A 19,139-nucleotide genomic window follows, 5' to 3' on the forward strand; every position below is an offset into this window, starting at 1 on the left:
GTTTGAGTGGAACCGTACCGCGCCTAGGAGCGGCACGATTGCCATCCACGGCCCGTTTGCCGTCCACGGCTTGTTTGGGAGAGGTGGGCTTTTGTAAAGCACGTTTGCACATGTACGAGCACGAGCGTGGGCACGTGCAAAGCACGAGGCCTACGGCGGTTCTGACATAATTTTATGTGCGCGTCTTCGGACATAGAAAAAAGAATGACGGACCATACGCGGACATTTAAAACAATGGCGGCAAAAGGTTCCCCTTGGTGTGATGCTGAGGTGGAGTGTGTACTGCAGATTTGGTCGGATGAAAATATTCATAAACAGTCGGACAAAACGCACAAAAACTCTGAGTTCTATGGAAAGATTTGTAAACAAAGCGACGCATCGCGATGATGTCAATCAATGCGTGTGACGTGTTACGACGTGATGACGTATGGGCAAGCAAGACACATTCGAGCTGAGGCTTAGGTAATGTGAGTACAACGGGCCTGGGCCGCGGGGGGAGAGGAAGGGGGGGGACAAGTACCCTAAAGCACGGGGCATGGTACGGACGGACAGTGTGAGTGCGCCCTTAGAAGCCTACTAAGGCCCCAGGCCCCAGGCTAACCTGTTAAACTAAAATCAGGGTTCGTAAGGAGAAAGAGGACTGAACTAGTCGACATTGCAATAAGAGTCCCAAGTGTAATTTATTTTTTATAGAAACTGAAATGTAGTCAATTATCAAATCAACCATGTGTGGTTTAAGTAACTACACTTTCAGACATATGGCTTAAAATCATTGCAAAACCTGCTTGTCTTTCTTGACTTACATAATTAAAGAAAGTTGTCTTTACTTGCAAATGTATTTTTTATGTATAAAAACATAAAGTAGTTTATACAAGGACTAGTCTTGCATGATCTTCATGATAAAAAAAATAAAAAGCTGCCTTATAGTAGATCAAGCAGAATATTTCAATAGTGAACCTTTATTAAGAAAATAATAAAATAAGTTTGAAGCATGGAACTTAAGAGGAATTTATTTTTATGTTGTGTGAAATCTTGAAATTGCCTGTGATTGCCTCTCTGCATGATGTATCTGAGCTGCTTCTTTTCACCATTTGTATGCAGTACAGTATGTGGGTTTAAGAGTGATGTGTGCCCATCAGAAGCTTCGATAGATAATGTCTTTTTTGTAAGCCATGTGCTTCCAGCTATCTTTGTTGTTTCTCTATTTTTGACATGGATACATTTCAGCTGTTGGACAGATAGGCCTTTGGCAAATAGATGATTTGAGCTGGATGTATTAAACAATTCCCTGTTTTGGTCATACTGTAATCATTCAACTCACCATCACACCAATGACTGAATGACATCCACGTTTGAAACATCAAGACAACGTTTTAACTAGAAATTTAGATCATTTGAATTAAGTTTTTGGGGTGTAACAGCACAATATTTTGATCAACAAAAATGTTTTTTTTTCATGCAATGTTATTTTGCACTTTGCACCTCACTACTGGAATGGACTACAAAACAAAGAATCAAAGTTAGAGACACTGATTCCTCTAGCGGACTTAAGTATAAAAACGTTTGAATATTTTAATTAGTGTGTACTTATGTATGTGTGTAATGACTGTTTGCTGGACTCAATTGTCATTTTGTGATAACAAAAAAAAAAAAAAGCTTGTTCTCAATGAATGCCTCCTGATTAAGAGAGCTTAACTAACACCATGTAAGAGACACCAGCATTTGCATCCATCGAGCTGGGGACACATAGTTATAGTAGTGGCACATCTAGCACAACCAGTTTCAGTTTGTTTGTCTGGCTATGTTTGCTCTTGTGGCAGATGTAGAAGAAAGGATTAGTGGCTCAGGCGACCCTTTGAAGATATACTCTCTCAATACCAGCAGCAGATGCAGAAAATATAACTGAAGCTCATATTTCATTACATTTATTTGGCACTTTTGTCCAAAACTACTTACATTTTTCTCCCATGCATACAGACTTATAAGGAGGAATATAGGGTTCCGTTTTTTGCTGTCATGTAGACAGGGAATAGGGATCAAACCACCAATCTTGTAACAGCTGGCAGTCCTTACCTGTGCTACAGCCACCTTTTAAACCTTTTTCATTATTTAGAGAAATTTCAAAAGAATGAGCGTGAGGTGACTGGTGAACAGGGAGGTAATCCAGGCACTCCAAAATGACAACGAGTAAGGAAATATAAAAAAGCCTTTATTGTAGTGGCTAATAACACTGACAGTAAACATTTTTATATATCATACAAGGAATATAGGTACCCAACTGTAGGTCTTTAGGCTGTGAGATAAACTGGAGAAAACCAATAAAGAGAGAAGCAAAAACAGTTTTTAAAGAAAAAATCTATATCCTTTGCTTGGATGACTCAGGATGGCTCTGCTTGGTGTCTGAAAGGCCAATCTTAAAATAGCTCTATTAACATGAAACGCAACAGACTTAATATATATCCATTTAGGCACTAAGTTAAACAAACACCATATCAGATTTATTATTATTTTTCTCACACAAACTTGCATCCTGTGTATTTTTTATTTTTTCAAATGGTTACAGAAATGTGAAAACTAGCTGAACTACTCAGAGCTTCAAGTCCACCCCCCCACCCCGCCCGCGATACCTGCATGCGAATTTTGACACACAAGTGGAATAAAATGAAGCTCCCTCTTAATGACAGTGTTTTCATGCTGTTTTTCAGGGACTGTGTGTGCAGCTTAAATGACGAAGTGGAACTTGTTCAAGCATCAGACAACACCCATGGTAGCTGCTAACCCAACGGGGGCCAGTGCCTTGACTGTGACTCCAGCCCCCGTCGCATTAGTCTCTGCTGACAACTCCACTGAACCGGTCGACAAAAACGATGCCTTCGACGAGATCAAAAACAAGTTCTTAAATGAAATCGACAAGATACCACGTGAGTGCCAGACAAAACCTAAACCTGTCCTGATCAACCAACTTATATTGATGTGACTCTAAGCAATGATTTTGGAATTAGATTTTCTCTTTAGCTTCAGGCATTGGCAGCCTCATAATGTCTTTATTCAGTATTGATCACTGGCTGGCCTTCCTAATGGCAGATAAATCTAATTTTCACCCAATATAATTGCTAACCTAGCACCTCTCACTAAATATATTTGGCCCAGGACATGACATGGAGTAGGCTAAATGATTGGTTGGTCAAATGTCAAACTATTTGCTTCTTTCTTCTCTTTCTGGGTGTGGATGTGCCATCTATGCATCGGCCTGTATATTCTCTTCAGTGCCGTCCTGGGCCATCATTGCCATTGCCGTGGTCGCTGCTTTACTCATTCTAACATGCTGCTTCTGCATCATCAAGAAATGCTGTTGCAAGAAGAAGAAGAACAAGAAGGGCAAGAAGGGGAAGGGTGACATGGGAATGAAGAACATGAAAGGGGGAGAGGTATGTTCTTCCGTGGGAGATTGCATCATAGCCGAGGGGATTTACACCTACACTGTATACGAAGCAAAGCAAATCACAGCAGACCTGTTTATGTTTATTATATAACAGCTGTTTGGATAACAGTGTAGCTTTGGACTTGAATAGATAGAAAAACATGCATGCAGTAATACACTTGACTCAGCTAATTATATAATAAATTATCGTCTTTGTGTTACAATTTTATTCAAGCAACAAGAAAGGCTGCACAATTAATCGAATATTAACCACGAACACGATTTTGGCTACCCCCAATTAAATTAACATGATTGACTGCCATATTGACGTTTAAAATGCATGCTCCATTTCGAGAAATCTCTGCTGCGTATCAAATGTAATGTTTCCTAAACTAAAAGGCAGCCACCAGAGGGGGATCGAGTTGATTTGGGTTCAACTTCGGGAAGCTGTCTGCAGCTACATCCTGTGACAAACCTTCCTGAATGTTGCGACTGCTGCATAGAGTAGAAGAGTAATATACACAGTCAAAATTAAACTCAAATGTCTGGAACAGAAGAGGAAGAGCTAGTCCCTTTTGGGTACAATATTGTGTACATTTTCTCCAAGGAGATGCACTGAATTCAGGTGAAGAAGAAGCTTATTCTAAGTCTATTTTAGATCATAACGGGAAAGTGAAAGTGTAAGCAGTGCTCTGTTGATTTAATTTTGGGTAAAAATTTCTGGTACAAGTTTATTTATACAGTATTTTGCTTCTAGGGGATACACTATGAATAAAGACTTACGTTGATGCAAATATTTGTAGATTAGCAGGAATGTAGCACAACGTGGACGTGAAAGCAGTGCTGTGTTAATTCAATTTGAAAGTGAAATAAAAATATTTTGTCCCTACAATCAATGAATAATCGGGATGAATAATTGAGATCTTAGTATTGATTTTTTAGTATTGAATTGACCCAATTGTGCAGCCCTAGTAACAAGTTTCCTGTTTGAAATGTATTAAATGACATGATAATGAGTGAATTCTCCGCAGGTGTTAATTACATTCTTTATCCACCATGATTATTTTTCATTTTTCTCTTTCTTTTTTTTTGTTATTATTTAATGTATTTGTCATTAATGTTATTGTTGCTCTTGTGTTTTGGGATTAAAGTGGAAAATGACAGGACTCTTATCTATTCAGCCCAAACATTGTTTTCCCAGTTGTGAAAGAGTAATTATGAAAATTAGTACTTAACACAATGCTGTTGTTTTGGGCCCTATAATTATTATTCTTTCACATACTTGATTGATGATTTGACAAAGTACAATAAGGCTATATTTAAAAATGGAATTATTTTAAAACCTGATGGCTCTGCTGCTGCACAAGATATGATTGTGCTAATGAGGAGTCTTCTATATCTGTCATTTTCCTCGCTCCCTACAGTGTAGCTGACTACATTTGCTGTGATTACACTTCTTTGGTGTCTGCTGTGAGTTCAATCTCTTCCTCTGTCTCTGCTCTCCTCCTTCCTGCTTTGTGTCTTATGTGTGCTCCGTGTATCTTGACTGTGGTGGACTTCTCTGCCTACGGTAGGTCTGATAGCACGCAGCGCCCCTCTCTGCTCTGAGTAAGCGCAGACCAGGGCAGGGGGGGAGCGGTGGTGGGGGGTGGGCTGGGCTTGAAATGGGTTGGATTGCAGTGATGATGACAATGAGTGCTATGGCTTCCTTAGTTTTTTGCAAGCTTAGGTGCTGCGGGTGCTTGAGGAATCTATGGGAGCGATTAAGCTGCTTCGCAAAATACACTGAACTGATATGCCGCACCAACTGCTATGTCTTGAATATGTAGAGATTGCAATTTTTGGCAAAAATTACAGAGCAAAGACGTGTTTAAATGTCAATGGTTTGTAAAAAGAAACTCATCCTATGGTTGAGCCTTTGAATGACGAGTGCACTCAGCAACTCACTAGAGATCACTAACATGCATGTGCAAGGGGTAAGCTGGATATTTGTCAAATAATAAGCTGGAACTTTACCTATCTGAGAGCTTTGAGCATGTTTCCACCATGAAAGGCCTCAATTGTGCAACACAACCAAAAACTGCAATCATCTCCAGAGATACATCGATGTGGGTCTGAAATTAACACGCTGTGCCCCACTCGTGCAAACACGCTCCGAGTTCCACGACAGATAAAGCTGTTTGTATCCCTTGACAAAGACCAGCATATTCCCTTGCAGTAGGTTCCATTGAATGGCCACAACTTGACTTGAGAGTAACTTTCCTGGATGACCCATGCTGCTGACATACTAGGTGACAGTCATTGACCCCCCCCCCCCCCCCCTCCCCCTCCCTGAAGCACTTTGGTCTCATTGAGGAGAAATGGTGGGCCAGAATGTTTGCCCACGCTTGACTTGGAATGATGTCTGTCGATCCATTAAAGCTACAATAAACTGGCTGTTTCAACACATATATCTGTTTGATAAACCCTCAGTGGTGAGCTCGCAATTCACCCCATCGAGTTAACCAAAGGGCATACATTCAGACAAACCATGTCTTTATCTTTGAACCCCCACTGGAAGTTTGAGAACAACTGGAAATTCTCAATATAGCATGAGCCCTTCATGGATGTATACATTTCACTCAGAACACGTGTATAGACATTTTTGGGACTTACAAAAAAATTGTTGAAAAGGTTGTTTTTATTTTGTTTTTGTTTTTTTAAACATCCACTTTTATCAGTTGTCAGAAATTATAAGGTAATTCATTTTACATTTGCCATCAGAAAGAAACTTGGATCCTGCATTGTGTGGCCTGGCATGCTTGAATGAAAAGCATTTACCACAATAAAGATAGAGAATGCCACATTTAAGGATAATGTGGGGGTGTGAGAGAGAATTTGAAGCATGCTTGAGAGCCTGCATGTAAGCAAATGTGTGTGCGTGTGCGTGTGCGTGTGCGTGTGTGTGTGCATGTGTGCGTGCGTGTGTGTGTGTGTGTGTGTGTGTGTGTGTGTGTGTGTATATGTATGTGTGTGTGTGAGTGTGTGTGTGTGTGTATGCGCAGCACAGTATGTTGTGTAGTGAGTGGGATTGTGTGTGTATTCTCTGTGTGTGTGCCCTGTTCCTCTTCCAGCTCATCAGTGAGTAGCTGGACCCTCCAGTCTAACGAAGACATCAGTGTTTTTTCAAGAAGACAGCCATAGGAAAGTAGGCCATACTGAGATATTATCCAGCTTCATACAGTATCAGAAATGAAAGTTTACTTTAATATTCTTATCAGAACAAATAGCTCAAATTGATTAGTCACGACAGCCTCTAAAGAGATAAAAGACTGAAGAGTCACTGGGTGCGATGTAAAGATTGATTTATCTTCTTCATCAATTAAAGGGGCAGTTAAGTGTCGTAAAGTGCTGATTTTTGTTCCAGCATGTGATCAAGAGTCACAATAATTCACATTAGAATATCAACTGGAAAAATCTGGAGTCTGTTTGGAATAAATTGTGAAATATATCAGCAATTCAGTTAGCCGCAATAATCAGGCCAGAGTACAATAATAGCAGCAAAATCCTATCAGCAGTGTAAACATATTAATGAGACTGTCAGGAGCAAGCAGTAATATTGTGTGACTTGAAATAAACCTGTTTGTCAAGCAGCTTACATGATCAGATGGAGGATATTCTGCCTGCTGCAGTTTTAGCAAGATTGCAAGCTTTTCAAGAAAAAGTGTCAGGAATCACTGCGTCAGGGGTTTGATCAATTCCTCATCTACTCCTCATAGCGCTGACCTTCAGTTTCTCTCAGGAAGGGCGTTTCTTGTGAAAGCTTGTGTTTGAAATGCTGTACACGGGCTGGGTAATATAACAAGAATGCCTCACATTATAGTGCAATGCAGTGCAACAGCTCTGCAATAAATACTAGTTAAGACTGGTCGCTTTTGTGTCAAAACGATGCACTTTGTGGAGCTTTTGCAATAATAGCCCATAATGTCTTTCAGTCGACTGACTTGCGACTTTGCCTCAGCACTGCTGATGCAGTTTTTCGCTGTGTGGGATATGCCATCACGATTTTTTAAGACTTTTTTTTAACAAGTTAATATGACTCATTTGGGATGAGTCATATCTTGGATTTGTTTAGCTGCCTGTGTAAACACGATGCAGTTCCTTTAAAGTCCTTCAAAGTCCTGTTTCATGTCATTTTCCTGTTATTTTTTCCACCTCTTGTAATATCACAATTACAGGCAGCTACACAACTGAGTCATATTGATTTGAAAATGTTTCACAATTTTTATGAGTGAAAAGGAGAACTTCCAGAGGTTTTTGCATGGCTGTTATGTTAGATTGTAATATAATGTGAGGTATTCCTGTTTTTCTGTCCACCCCCTGTACATTGACTGTTATATTTCTGTTGATTATCTCACTCTCTTTCTATCTCTCTCCACTCTTCCCACAATAACACAGAGTTCTATTGAAATGGCATTTCGACAATCATTTCTAGCCAAAGAGAATTTCCCTACGTCTGATTTTAGCAGATTTTATCATACCTGTAATCTCATAATGAAAAAAGAAAAAGAAAACAGCAAATGGTGTCACCCAAGAAATAGTGAAATCAAGTCAGGTTGCAACCGTGGTCATCGATGAACAGATTGCACTAGTAGCACCGGGGTGAGCGGGGGGTAAGTGGCAGGTAGGTGCTGTGGCTAACCCGACTGCTGATGCCCGAGGTTTAGTGTTCAGCACAGCCGCCACCTCAGAAACGCCCTCTCACTCCTCTTCCTGTGCCGCCTCTGTGTCTGTGCAGAAACAACAGGATGACGACGATGAAGAAGATGATGTGGAACCTGGACTGACTGGAGATGAGAAAGAGGAAGAAGTGAAGGAGAAAGAGAAGCTTGGGAAGCTGCAGTACTCCATCGATTATGACTTCCAGGAGAACAAGGCGAGCACTGTTTACAGCACCGTTTATTTTACATTTTTACATTTTTTTTCCAAACAAAGAGCCTTTGGGCTGTTCTTTTCAAAGCCGATTAACGGGGAAAAAACAGAATCTAGAACATACTGTAACTGAGATGAGAAATGCTCTCTTTCTTCTAAAAACATACTTCCTGCCTCCCCAGCTGACTGTGGGGATCCTGCAAGCAGCTGATCTCCTCTCCATGGACAGCGGTGGCACCTCTGACCCCTACGTCAAGGTCTTTGTCCTCCCAGACAAGAAGAAGAAGTATGACACAAAGGTTCACAAGAAAACGCTCAATCCCGTCTTCAATGAGACCTTTATCTTCAAGGTAAGCTGAAACACCCCGTGGTCACCCTTTACCTGGGAACTTATTAAAACATGTCCGCCAAGCTGTTTGATTCCCAGACAGGTCCTGTTAAAGGTGAAACACTCTCCCTGTCTTTCTCAATGTCTATGAGGGTTTAGCAGCTGCTTAGAATCAGATCTCTTTTTTCCCAAACACCTCTGGCTAGCAGTGATAAAAAAGCAGTAGCAGACATATTGAAGGTGTCTCACAAGGAGAATGTGGTAGAGAATCAAATTAAAGGAGAGGCCCACCTCTGGTGCACCTTGTCTGCTGACACAGCCTTAAAACACCTTTTCCTTGACAAAGTCAGACCAGTTCTGCTGAAGCTGCATGTTATTAAGTCAGTCCATTTTGAGCTCCATGACAAAGTCACACCCCATATTGCTTTGTAGTAGTGTTGTGACTTGTGCTCTAAGTGGACGATTTGTCAAAAAAAAAAAAGCTCCTAAAAGAGATACTAATGTGTAAAATGGGATTACTTTCCATCTTTCAGATTCCATTCCAAGAGATGGGAGGAAAGAGTCTGGTAATGTCAGTCTATGACTTTGATCGCTTCTCTAAACATGATGTCATTGGAGAGATTAAAATACCCATGAACACCCTTGACCTGGCGAAGCCAATTGAGGAGTGGAGAGACCTGGACAGTGCGGATCAAGAAGAGGTAAGAGTCATGCAGCAGGGTTGTTTTACTTTCACCATACTGCTGTTAATGTCCATTACTTCCACTGATATATGTTGTAGAGATGAATGTTTTTACTAGATTTTTTAGGACAATATTGATTTAAAAAAAGGATCCATTCAAGAGGATGTAATTTATATTTACACAATGTGAAACGGGTTGCTCGTAGTTATGAACCTACAGGGAATCATCAGCCATAAAGTGAGTTCAGCCCGTTGTTTAGATGTCCAGCCCACCATCTTACAGTCACACTGCCCTGTTTTTGGTTGTTGTTTTTCAGCCACAGCAGGCTTCTTTCAGCACAAAAAAAAAACAGTCAATAAAAATAACACTGCTCAGCTTCACTTCCTGCTCAGCACCAAACAGCAGAAAGACACAGTTGGAGACTAGCTGGTGAAAAAAGTGGAGCGTTTAGAAGCTAAGAAGACAGATTTCCCTCAGGGGTTGATGGAAACTAAAAAAGAGCTAACATTGAGTATTGGATTTACATTAAAGCAGGTGGGCAGAAACATGACTCCAAATGAATGATAATGTTGCTCTGTATCTACTAGATGTGGAAATAGTAAACTAAAATCAGCTGATATTATCTGATAAAAGTCTTCTAATTTTCTTTGCATACTGTAAAAGAGGTGTAAAGCATACTTTGATGGACTTTCAGCAAATATACTTTTTTTTCCATCTGGAGCAAACTGAACTTACTCAACTGATGAGAATGCGCAAACAATCACAGACAAAAGGTGGGAACTTTTGTTTTTCAATGAGATTCAGAACTCTGAAGGACACACGTTTTGTTTTGCAAACTGCAATATAGTCATGCAGGTTAAAATGTTATGCTACATCCATAGGCTGCATCAAATGAAAAACTGGTATTAATCAATGAAACCTCCCCAGAGCCACCTTAAGATGAAATAATCACTCTAAATTAGCCTGCTGTTCCCGGATATTTTATTAACTTTGAAAAGGCCAATGAGATATTCTTAAGAATACCGGTAATTACCATTTATTTTGTTTTGGCAGAAGGCATTATTTGTGTTCACTGTGTTTGTGTAAAATGTGATTTCAAAGAGTTGAGGTGCTGTTTTGTAGTGTACTGTACATGAGAGAAAAGACATACAATCGTCAGACCTCCTTTTATAACCTCCTCTCACCATCCCCCCTCCTCCTCCTCACAGCCAGAGAAGCTGGGTGACATTTGCATCTCTCTGCGTTACGTCCCCACTGCTGGCAAACTTACCATCTGTATTCTGGAGGCCAAGAACCTGAAGAAAATGGACGTGGGCGGACTGTCAGGTATATATTTATATATAAACACAAGAGCAGAGCAGATAGATCTGAACAGATATTGCATTTCATTATCCCCATATTGCCCATCAAACTATTTCAGTGTTCACATTTCATTAAAAAAAAAAAATACATCAGCTTAATGTGAAATGTGGATGCTTGCAGTGGGACTGTAGTGTACACTGGAACGTTCCTGTGAGCACAGCCATTAGGTTGCTCCTGCACTGCTCACGTGCTGACGCTGCAGTGCTTACCATGCACCGTCTCTCAGCCCCCCCTGGCCTCAGCAGTGGCCCCCTCTGTTGGTGCATTACAGCACTGCAACCCAAAGATGCATGTGCAATGCATCAGCTTTATCATTCCTTCATTGTGTTTTTTAGATCCCTACGTGAAAATCAACCTGCTGCAGAATGGAAAGAGGCTGAAGAAAAAGAAGACGACAGTGAAAAAGAACACTTTGAACCCGTACTACAATGAGTCCTTCAGCTTTGAGATTCCTCTTGAGCAAATGCAGGTAATGCTTGCTTGTTAAAATCATTTAGAATCTGTCAGGGGAGGAGAGCCTACGATAGAATCCTACAGGAATAAAAGGGTTTAAAAACACAGTATAGGCTACAAGCATAACTAGTTATTACTAATTACTGTAAAAAGGCAAAATGTCTATCAATGTGCCTGACCGAGCAATCTATCATCATTGGAAACAATTATGTGGACATAATCATACCCCGGTTTATTTTATGAGAACATGACTGACAATGTTTAGACCACAGATGAGGTCATACTGATAATGCTGATAATGTGAACACCCCTGTATATAGAGTATAAATCATTTCTGTTGAATTGTCACTTTATCATCCTCTGATTAAATAATTGGTAAAGTAGGCTTCATGTGAAAATTCATAAGCAATACGAGTCTAAATAGAAACATAATATAATAATAATAAATACACTCAGTGTTTAGCAATTTTGCTGCTAAAGCCTTATTTGGTCTGGTATGACCCAATCTCAGAACCCATCGGATTGGTCTGATGACAATTTAGCCTCTGAGATCTACGGACAATATTTCAGGCTTTTTGGTGAAGCCAGCAGATATCCAGGCCAAGAATTCCTCTTTCGAGCGGCAGGTCTTTGCTTGCTATCGGATTAGCAACTTGAGATGCAAGAATGGAGTTGGAGTTAAAACAATGTCTCTAAAAGCAGATATCTGCATATGATGCAGATCGATTATAACAAGAAGCTAATGAAAAGCTCAATGGTCGTCGTACATTCATATGCAGAATGCAGAATATACAAACGCCCAAATATACAAACCATACACACACACACACACACACACAAACACACACACACACACACACAGACACACTAAGTAGTTAGGTAGACAGTTTTGAGCAGAAATGTTTTTAACCTGCTTTTAAATGTGTTAAGTGTGGGGGCCTCCCTCGGCTCCTCAGGCCATCAGTTCCATCTACTTAATAAATAGATAAATTGAGAAGGCAGTCTCTCCTGCTTTAGAATCAGTACCAGGGACAGTTAAAAGACCTCTGCCTGTGGACTTGAGGGTTCTTGTTGGTTTGTATCTAATCGGCATGTTTGCAAGAACACATGCAGCCGTATTTCAAATTAATTGTAGCTGCTGCACATCTGATTTTGGGAAGCTGGGGAATAGACCATTACAGAAAGTCTAGTCTGCTCATTCTAAATGCATGGATTAATTTCTCAGATTCTGATGTTGATAGAAAGCCTGTTAGTTATAAAATGTTTTTAGATGGTAGAAGGTGGATGATTAATATGGCTCTTGAAATTTAGATCACGTTCTATGATTACACTACAACTTTAGATAGAAATTGCTTGTTGATACTTTGCTGACTCCATGACTCTTCTCTCCTTGTGCTACTGTCACCATATTTGGCTCTTTAAAGGAATAGCTTGATGTTTTAGGAAATCGCTTTCTTGCTGAGAGTTAGATCATAAGCGACTCCAGGAAGTCTCTGCTACTGTCCAAGAAAGAATCCAATTCATTCAACCGTTGTAAGACAATTGAATTGCAAGTTGCTTATCACTACCATATATATCCGGCAGTGTAGCCCTTCTCTAGCTCCTAGTTGGCTCAGTATGGCTCACCCATCTGTGTCACTTTCAACTGCTCAGCCACACCACAGTAAGATGACTTTTAAATTGTAGTATTTTGATCCATAACACAATCTTTCCTATACATAACAATGTGGTTTTGTTGCCTTAACCTAAGTTACATTAATTTTGTTTCAATTCATAACGGATTCCCCAAGAGTTAAAAAATTACACCCGGGGCTCCAAATGTGAATAGATGATAATCACCTTCTAAACCTGCTGGTACGTGGAGAATGCCTCTCCTAACCACTGATTGCAGCCATTCAATGGAACGATAATGTCCAAATCGGATGACATTATCCAGTAATTCAATACATACAAACATAAAACACGGCCAAATCTTTGGAGAATGCTGTGCTATACATTGTTGATCTTGCACACAAATCAGCATCAAACATGCAGTAAACATATTTTATCAAAAAAATGAAAGTGCCTGTACTTTACAATAAGAAACACTGAAAGAAATCTTTAATTTATATGAAAATAAAAACAAACAGTTACATTAAACGTTTTTAGATTCCACATAAATTTAGCAAGTCCCATTCCCCAGCACCAAGGGAAACCTCACACCAGTACGCTCACTGCACGCTCAAACACTGGGCATTATGCATCAGCTTAAATACTTGCATCTTTAAATTGTAGTATTTGAGTACAATTCTGAACTCTGCATTCTCTACCCCTCATATCTGTGTAATCATTACGGAATTCTGAACCTTGTGGTAATGCTTTCTCTCCCAGAAAATCGTAGCTGTGATCACAGTGCTGGATTATGACAAGATTGGCAAGAACGATGCCATTGGGAAGATCTTGGTGGGAAGCAAGTCTACGGGGGCCGGGCTGAAACACTGGTCCGACATGCTGGCCAACCCCCGCCGCCCCATCGCCCAGTGGCATCCACTGCAGCCAGAGGAGGAGGTGGATGCTGCCCTCGCAGCCCTGAATGCCAAGAAGTAAACTCCCCTCTTGAACACATCGTCCCCACATCCACCTTAACCAACCCCATGCATTTCCCATCATCTCCCCAGGTCCCACATATCAATGTATATTCCAGAAGAACACCCCGACTGTACATTCGCTCCCTCCAGCCCCCCCACCCACCTCTCCTCTTTCCAGCCGCCAACTTCCAAAAGATCCATAGATACCATTCAACATGATGGGAAATATAGTTTAAAAAAAAAAGCATCATGTTATATGAAATCATGTCATTGAAAAAAGAAGACAAGTTACAGGATGGACAGATACTCCGTTGATTTCCTTTAGATCTATTTTTGTATTGGGGTTGTGGTTCCATTAATAAGAATACAGAGTAGAAGAACAGTTAGAGTGCTATATGGGAATCTGGCGATAGAGGGGATAATACATACATTCACTCCTATTGTACTTCTCACCCCTTCCCTTTAGTGACACAGTTTGCTTAGAATAGTGCTTAATAATAAAATGCTTTATACTGCCATATGATAGAGAAATAACACAAGCAGGTCCATTCCTTAGGTGTTTTGTGCACCATGTTCCACACCTGCCAGTTATCATACTAGATGATTCTGTTAGTTTGAAGTACATTCCTAGAGTTGGGTAGCAAGTAGGGATAGGCACATATCCAGTTACCTACAAACACACTGCCTTTTTGATTAGTTAACCTTCCACCCATCGTCTCAGGAAAACTGAGAGGAAACTGAAACTCCATGCCTTTTTTTCTAAACGGGTTCTTATTATTCAAATGCTCCACTTGATGAGAATGAAATGTTGGATTCATCAGAAGCTTGGGCGCTTGTTTTTTTCGGTGACGTGAGGCTCACAACTAGTGTTAGTTCATACATGAAATGGTACGTTAGGGAACAGGGAGTGGTGGATTTTTGGTAAAAACAAACAAAAAAGGGTAATTGTGTATTTTTTGATTGTGCAAAAAGCTCTCTCTGTTATAAAATAACAGAAAGTAAGGAAATATCAGAGCAGGTACAACAGAGACTGATTCCAACCACTCAATGACATGATATTTACAAGCTGTCGATTACAGCCTGCAGTCTACCACCTCCCCTCCCAACGCCTCTGATTCTGTATCTCACTTGTTCAGTGCTACTGCCATTTGTCATGGACTTGACACTAGGGTTTTACTTCAAAGGAATCCCTATAACCGTCTTACAGTCATAAAGGAGACAAGCCTTCAAAGTAACAAAATAAGCAATTTTCAACTACCAGGGACGCCTTCCAGTTAGCGGTGTTGTTCTCTTCATTTCTTTATTTTTTCTCTCTCTCTCTTTCCTTTTATTTATCAGTTGTATTATTTAACTTCAAACCCTTTTATTCCTCAAGCACTTTAAATCCAAATGTAACATTTAAGTACTCTCAGAAACCAGAGCTTTAATTATTTATGTTGTTAATAACTGCTGGTTTTAAGAAGTAAAAAAAGAGCAAGGGGAGTGCATTATGTACGTTTTTGTTGTTGCTTTGTTTCGGCTCAGCTTTTTGTCTATATGTTTTGATTGTTTGAATATTACGTTTCTCACTCGATTACTAGGATACAAGGATATGGTCTGGAAGAAGGCACTGATCTGTGTGTATTTTATACACAGCTTACCAAACTGTTGAATTGAATTGCACTACTGGGTATTATTCTGTTCTGTGGAAATTCGACACTGTTCTTTGATCTGTGTAGTTTTCTTTTTTAAATGATAAAATGTTGTGAGATTGAATTTTTCTGTGGCACATGTGGCATGCCAGACAGGTCCCCTCATATAAACGGACTCCTTTGAAATGAAAAGAGACACATTACTCATTCACAGAATTAAATTGGTTTAACTAGTATTCTGTCGAAGAGTAAGTTTAAGGACGATCAAATCCAAATAATTCTTTGACCAAAAGTCAAATCTAAATGAATTGGTGAACGCTAAATTGTTAATTAAAATCCTTATGTACGTCAGGTGCTTGGGTCCAGGTACAACAGGTTTTTAAGCAAAATCGGTGGTTTCTGTGAGCAGCAACAGCAAAATCCCCTGTTGACTGTGTGCAAGAAAATGCAAAGTCAATGTTAATCAAACGTAGACAGTACCACAGCTTTTTTGGAATTCAATGAATGTTAGCTCTTGTACCTTTCTCTGTTGCAAATTGTAACGTTACATTTTTTTATAACCAACATAGACCATGTTCAGGTTTCAGTTCTCCATCTCACATTATCTTTTTCCTCTGTTGATGAAGCAGCACTAAAGAAAAAGGCAACATGGAAGCAATCAAGCAACCCATTGATGTGTAGTTTTGCCTATATACATAGTTCATACACGTTGATACTGCATGTTTATACAAAATACTGTACATAGGAGCATGTTTTAGAGATGAAGCAAAAATATCTCGTGTACGTAAATGGGTGTCATTTGTCATTTTAATAACACAAACGAAGGGAAAAAAAGATGCACTGTATATTTTCTAAATGAAACAAATGTGTATTTATTTTCCATGAGGGTCAATCGGGGGAATGTCATACAAATATTAGAGTACTATTACTGGTAAGAACCTTTCGCCTGAAATTCTTAAGCAAGTGTGTCGTCCAGTACTGTGTGTGAGTTCATGTAGGATGAATATGTAGCCGCATGCTTGCTATATAATTCCTTGTGATCGAACTTTTCATTTGATATAATTTATCTGCCATACATTTTGTTTAAGCACTTATCTGAAGGCCAATGTTGGACTTACTTCTGGATTTTATTGCTATTGCTTTTTGAAAAAGAAAAAAATATATGTTTTACATTTTTTAATGTTTGGGATGGCTGGGTCTCCAAGTCCATACCTATTTTTTAACAACGGATTTGGCACGGTGTTAATCTGAAATAACTCATTAGAAGAAGATTGAATTATTCTGCAATCTGTAGGTGGATTGTAGGAGTTGTTGTTGGTGCCAGTAGTGAAGTCTGTTGGATAATAATCTTTATATGAGATGCATCTCCAGATGAATAATCCCATTCCAGTGAACGCAAATGACTTGGAATCCCTTCTTCTCCCTTTCTTTACTTGGAAGTTTTTATTTTTCACTTCTACAGTATTTAAATGACCTGAAAACCCTTCACGGCTGTGTCTCTTTTACTGTGTTTATTATACAATACGTGTATGTGTATACAAGATAAATGAATAAGATAAAACTAAAGCCATAAAACTCAAGCACTAACTCTTTAGAGCTCAGCTGAGTAGCTAGAGTCTATTTATGAAGAAAAAAAATCTGACATGTCTTCATTTTTCCTTGGCCAGTGTTTCTTTTACATTTCGTTCAAAGGTCTTTGTTCATAAAGAGGGCAAAATCCACTTTTTCTGTACATGTGAGATTTGAGAACAGTTGTGAGTTTAGTAGAGTGAGTGTCTTTTTCTACTTTCAGAGCTGTTGATGTCCTTGTTTCATAAAGGTAACTGATTTTACAGTATTGTGATTAGTAACGTATATGCCTTGTTTTGATAGTATAATGATAGATTTAATATCACAATAGGTTCTCAATAATACCACTAAAATTACACACACACACACACATGTATATATATATATATATATATATATATGTATGTGTGTGTGTGTAATCAAATATATATACTATAGAGTGTGTTCTTTTCTTGGGCTGAGTGCAATTTATGAACCGAACTGGGTCACTCTCCAAGTTTCTCTTCTTCCGGTTTAGCAGCAGGATGTACCCGTGACCACATGTACAATCAATAACACACTGCTGGTGATCAGCGGCTCAGTTTTTGTTGGTTCGTTATATATAATATAAAACAATATATATAAACAATATATTTAGAAATCCAACAATATTAAAGCAAAAAGAGAGAAACAGTAAAACAGTGACACCTAAGTTTAAGGCCTGAATCCCTCCCATAGAACTATGCATAGAATTATGATTTTCACAAATACATGGCAGAAAATATATGAAAATATGTATATGTAAGTCCTGCACATGATATGACATTAAAGGAGTAGTTAGAAATGTTGCTTTCTAGCCAAAAGTGCCAAAAGATGAGAAAATCGATACCACCAGCTTAGCTTAGCTTAGCTTAGCATAAAGACTGTTGTTGACTGTTGATGTAAGTTCTGTGCCCACGTGAAAGGAAATAGTTCTCTATACCAGCAGGTGGCGATAGTCATTCAAAGAGAAACCGGATGATCATTAGAATGGATTCAAGATGTAGGTTAGCCATTTATCTCAAACTTGCGATGTTGAAAGAACAAATTATAACTATGGTGTGCTAGCGAACAAAAACAAACAATCACAGCCAGTTTCTGCTAAAGAGCTCAATGGCTAGAAAAAAAGAATCTATCACCAATTCAACGTGCTTGGCCAAAAATGTGAGACACACCTCAAAAAAAACTAGGGCAACAGTCACTGTTGGCCAACTGTTCTTTAAGCTAAGTTACCTATAGCTAGATAGGAGTGGTATTGATATTCTCATCTAACTCTTGGCTAGAAGGCAAATATACCTATTTCCCGAAATGTTGAACTATACCTTTAAGTTTACCTCAGTCGCTGAATTTTCTCTGAAGTAAACTGCCATCTATCTACCCTGGCAACAATCTTCAGTGTGTTGTGCAAGGCCGCACATTGTCTAATGCAATATTCTATCTTTTCACTGTCCCATTATTGTTACTGACTGTGACCAAATGATGCACTGATAATAATTCAAATACTAGATTTCAGTGTCTTTCTAAAATACTGCCAGAACCTGATTACAGTTGCCTGCATCCGTCAACACTGTTTGAATCTGCAAAGCCAAAATCAGAATTTATGCAGAGGCAAACACATCAGACAATGAGGCAAATGTGATTACAGGTCAATTTATAGCACATTTAAGAGATTTATTTATTTTTTTCGTTTTACTGCTCGGGTCACCACAGTCACATAACCACCTAAGTTCTATGGGGGACAGAGACTGGAGGCTGTGCGTGCTTGTGTACTTTATGTGGGATAAACAGATGAAGTGTTGGCCTTTTAGCAGACATGGTGCAAAAACACAGCACTAGATTATATACATACAATATACAGTACAGGTCTGCATGCATGGGGCACATTACTCATTCTTAAATGTACATCTTTGTGTGTATGACCGTAATACTTAAACAATCTCAGTTCTATTTTAAATATGGGGGTTATTCCGTTCTGTTGTTTCCATGTTCCATACCTTATGCACAACTGCATCTGATCTGTTTCAGCTGTGCAGAGACAGTTTTAGAGCACCGTTCACACGTCTAGATTTTTTTGTTTTTTTTAACAAACACTGGGATTTAAAAAGGGAAAACATCCAAATGTCAGTAGATCATTTACCACCCTGTTGAGAAGCCTCTCAGCGTGTAAAGACACCACTTTGAAACATGTTGTCTTGT

The 19,139-nt window shown here is 39.3% G+C and overlaps 1 protein-coding gene across 2 annotated transcripts in view; it reads left to right on the forward strand.

Moving 5' to 3' along the window:
* Window positions 1-15,526, forward strand: part of LOC310952235 (synaptotagmin-2-like) — a 59,983-nt gene extending 44,457 nt beyond the window's left edge. For both annotated transcript variants that reach the window (XM_083920790.1, XM_083920791.1), the window contains 8 exons: window positions 2,706-2,921; window positions 3,268-3,428; window positions 8,199-8,336; window positions 8,515-8,682; window positions 9,194-9,361; window positions 10,552-10,669; window positions 11,041-11,174; window positions 13,529-15,526. In XM_083920790.1, coding sequence (XP_083776916.1) covers window positions 2,726-2,921; window positions 3,268-3,428; window positions 8,199-8,336; window positions 8,515-8,682; window positions 9,194-9,361; window positions 10,552-10,669; window positions 11,041-11,174; window positions 13,529-13,744 — 1,299 coding nt within the window. In that variant the 5' untranslated portion in view covers window positions 2,706-2,725 and the 3' untranslated portion in view covers window positions 13,745-15,526. The remainder of the gene's footprint in view (window positions 1-2,705; window positions 2,922-3,267; window positions 3,429-8,198; window positions 8,337-8,514; window positions 8,683-9,193; window positions 9,362-10,551; window positions 10,670-11,040; window positions 11,175-13,528) is intronic.
* The last annotated feature ends 3,613 nt before the right edge of the window (window positions 15,527-19,139 follow it).

This window comes from Echiichthys vipera (genome assembly GCF_963691815.1).
Source record: "Echiichthys vipera genome assembly, chromosome: 9".
Classification (NCBI taxonomy): domain Eukaryota; kingdom Metazoa; phylum Chordata; class Actinopteri; order Perciformes; family Trachinidae; genus Echiichthys; species Echiichthys vipera.